Source organism: Crocodylus porosus, unplaced genomic scaffold (assembly GCF_001723895.1).
Source record: "Crocodylus porosus isolate Cpor-Errol unplaced genomic scaffold, CroPor_comp1, whole genome shotgun sequence".
Taxonomy (NCBI): Eukaryota; Metazoa; Chordata; order Crocodylia; family Crocodylidae; genus Crocodylus; species Crocodylus porosus.
The window spans coordinates 265,295,595-265,297,779 of record NW_017728886.1 but is presented as its reverse complement, the minus strand read 5'-3'; the positions used below and the strand labels follow the sequence as shown (position 1 = coordinate 265,297,779).

General features: G+C 55.7%; 1 protein-coding gene across 1 annotated transcript in view; it reads right to left on the bottom strand.

Moving 5' to 3' along the window:
• The window catches only part of DENND3 (DENN domain containing 3), a 64,437-nt gene that overhangs the window by 22,493 nt on the left and 39,759 nt on the right, over positions 1 to 2,185 (bottom strand). The window contains exon 11 of the mRNA XM_019547750.1: positions 1,089 to 1,192. Within this exon, the coding sequence (XP_019403295.1) occupies positions 1,089 to 1,192 (104 nt within the window). The remainder of the gene's footprint in view (positions 1 to 1,088; positions 1,193 to 2,185) is intronic.

The window sequence follows — 2,185 nt, the reverse complement described above, 5'->3', positions numbered from 1 at the left end:
CCCAAAGTTTGGTGTCATCGGCGAACTTGGCCAGTCCACATCGTTAATGAAGATGTTGAACAGTATGGGTCCCAGGACAGAGCCTTGAGGGACCCCACTGGTCACAGGGCACCATGATGAGTGATATTGATGCAATACTAGCCAACTGCCTAGCAACAATAACAGGCAAGGGGTGCGGACGGGGACAGGGGCCTGCTTCCAGCTCCCCACAACTTTTGGGGCTGGGCCCACTCCCCCTATTCCCCCCACACTGTGCTGCGGGGCCAGGCCTGGACACCTACCCTCCCCACCATGGTTTCTGTGCCAGCCCCTCCCCCAACCTCTCCAGTGCCATTTCCAGGCTGGGCTGGGCCTGATATGCCCCTCGCCATACCTTCTGCTTTGGGGCCAGACCAGGCCCAGCATGCCCCCTCCCCCTCCAACCGCTGTTGTGGGGCAGGTACTAGGTCTGCCCTCCACCACCCCCCGCCACCGATTTGGGGCTTGACCGGGCCTGGTGCGCCCCCCCAACCCTCCCAGCCTCTGTTTCAGGACCAGGCCCACTTCTGTTATCCCGCCACCCCCCTGCATCGGCCCAGGTCTGCCGCTCCCCCCGCCACCATGGCGCACCAGCTTCTCCCCACCACCCCCACGTCAGGGAGCAGCATATTCTGTATTCACCATCTGCAGGGAGCGGGAGAGGGGGGAAGGGCGATGCTCCCCTCCTGCACTGCTGCCGCCACCTCCAAGGAGCAAGGGGGGAGGGGTCTGCTGACCACGCCCCTTCCTCCCCCCACTTCTGTCTGCTCCATTGCCGCTGCCTCCAGAGATCAGGGCAGCTCCCCACTCCCCGCTCCATCCCCTGTGTCCCCACCATCATGGCAGTGCTCTGCCACCTCCTGTCCGAACACTGTATTCGCACTCCGATTAGTTGTTTCTGTCAGCCAATCAGAGTGCGAATAAAGCGTTATGGACAGACAGACCACGGCTTTTAGATTAGAATTCATATTTGAACTGATTCTATAAATCACCAAAAATCAAAGTGGTTTTTGCCATGGATTTCAATGAAAGAATCAAATCCATAGTAGCCTCTAACAAGAGCATTTTACCTATCTTCTTCAGTCTGAGTACTCAGCTCAAGCCGAGCAAAGGCATCCATCCTTCTGTTTAGACGTGCTTTAAGAAAAGAGTGAAACATGTACGTCTCCAACACCTGCAACACAAGTAAACTAAAATCAATTGCTGACCATAGCAATACATGTTTTAGTAGTACTTATTTTCATTGTCCCAAGGTAATTATGTTGTAAAACCTTGTATGTACACAATGTTAAGAGCGCGCACCTCAGTAACGAAACTCAAATGAAAAATTTAATAAACTGTATCATTATACACCAGTAGTGGACAATTATGTGGGCCTGAGAGCCACATGGGGAGTTCTGATTGGCTGTCATGGGCTGGGTCAGCACCCTCACCACAGCCCTAGCCCTGCAACAACTCACCAAAACTCCCTATGGAGCTGTGGGCGAACAGAAACAGTGATCAGAAGTGGAGTGGGAGGGGCTGGGATCACATGACCCTGCCCTCTGGGGTGTGCTTAGTGTGTGTTGCAGGGAAGATGGATGGACACGTGTATGTGTGTGTGGAGGGAGGGGGACTGCCTGGGTGCTAGGTCCCAGGAGCCTGCTGTGGGGCGGACAGCTGCCCTGGGTGGTGCAATCCGCACTTCCTCTGCAACACTCTGTATGGGGACGAGCTCCACCCGCTTGCACTGGGGCAACCTGTGCCATGGTCTCACCGGCGCCCACAGCCCAGCTGAGGGCTGCTCTGCACCCCCATCTCCAGTTCCAGGATCTGGACCCAGAGCCCCACGTGCCTGCTGGGAGTGGCACAGTACAGGGCAGCAGGAGCAAGAGAAAAAGTTGGTGCTGGTGGTGTGGGGTACAGAGCAGCACCCAGCTGGCTGTTGCCACCCTGGGGACAGCCTGCTGGAAGCTGCTTCTGCCCAAGGAGCTACTGCCTTGACACTGGAGCTGAGGCAGATGTCAGCTACTTGGACTTTAAGAAGGCCTTCGATACTGTTTCGCATCCTATTCTCATAAAGAAGCTAGCAGGCTGTGGAGTGGACGTTTACAGTCAGGTGTGTGGCAAACTGGCTTAGGGACTGCATCCAGAGAGTGGTGGTAGATGGGATGGGTCATTTTCAACC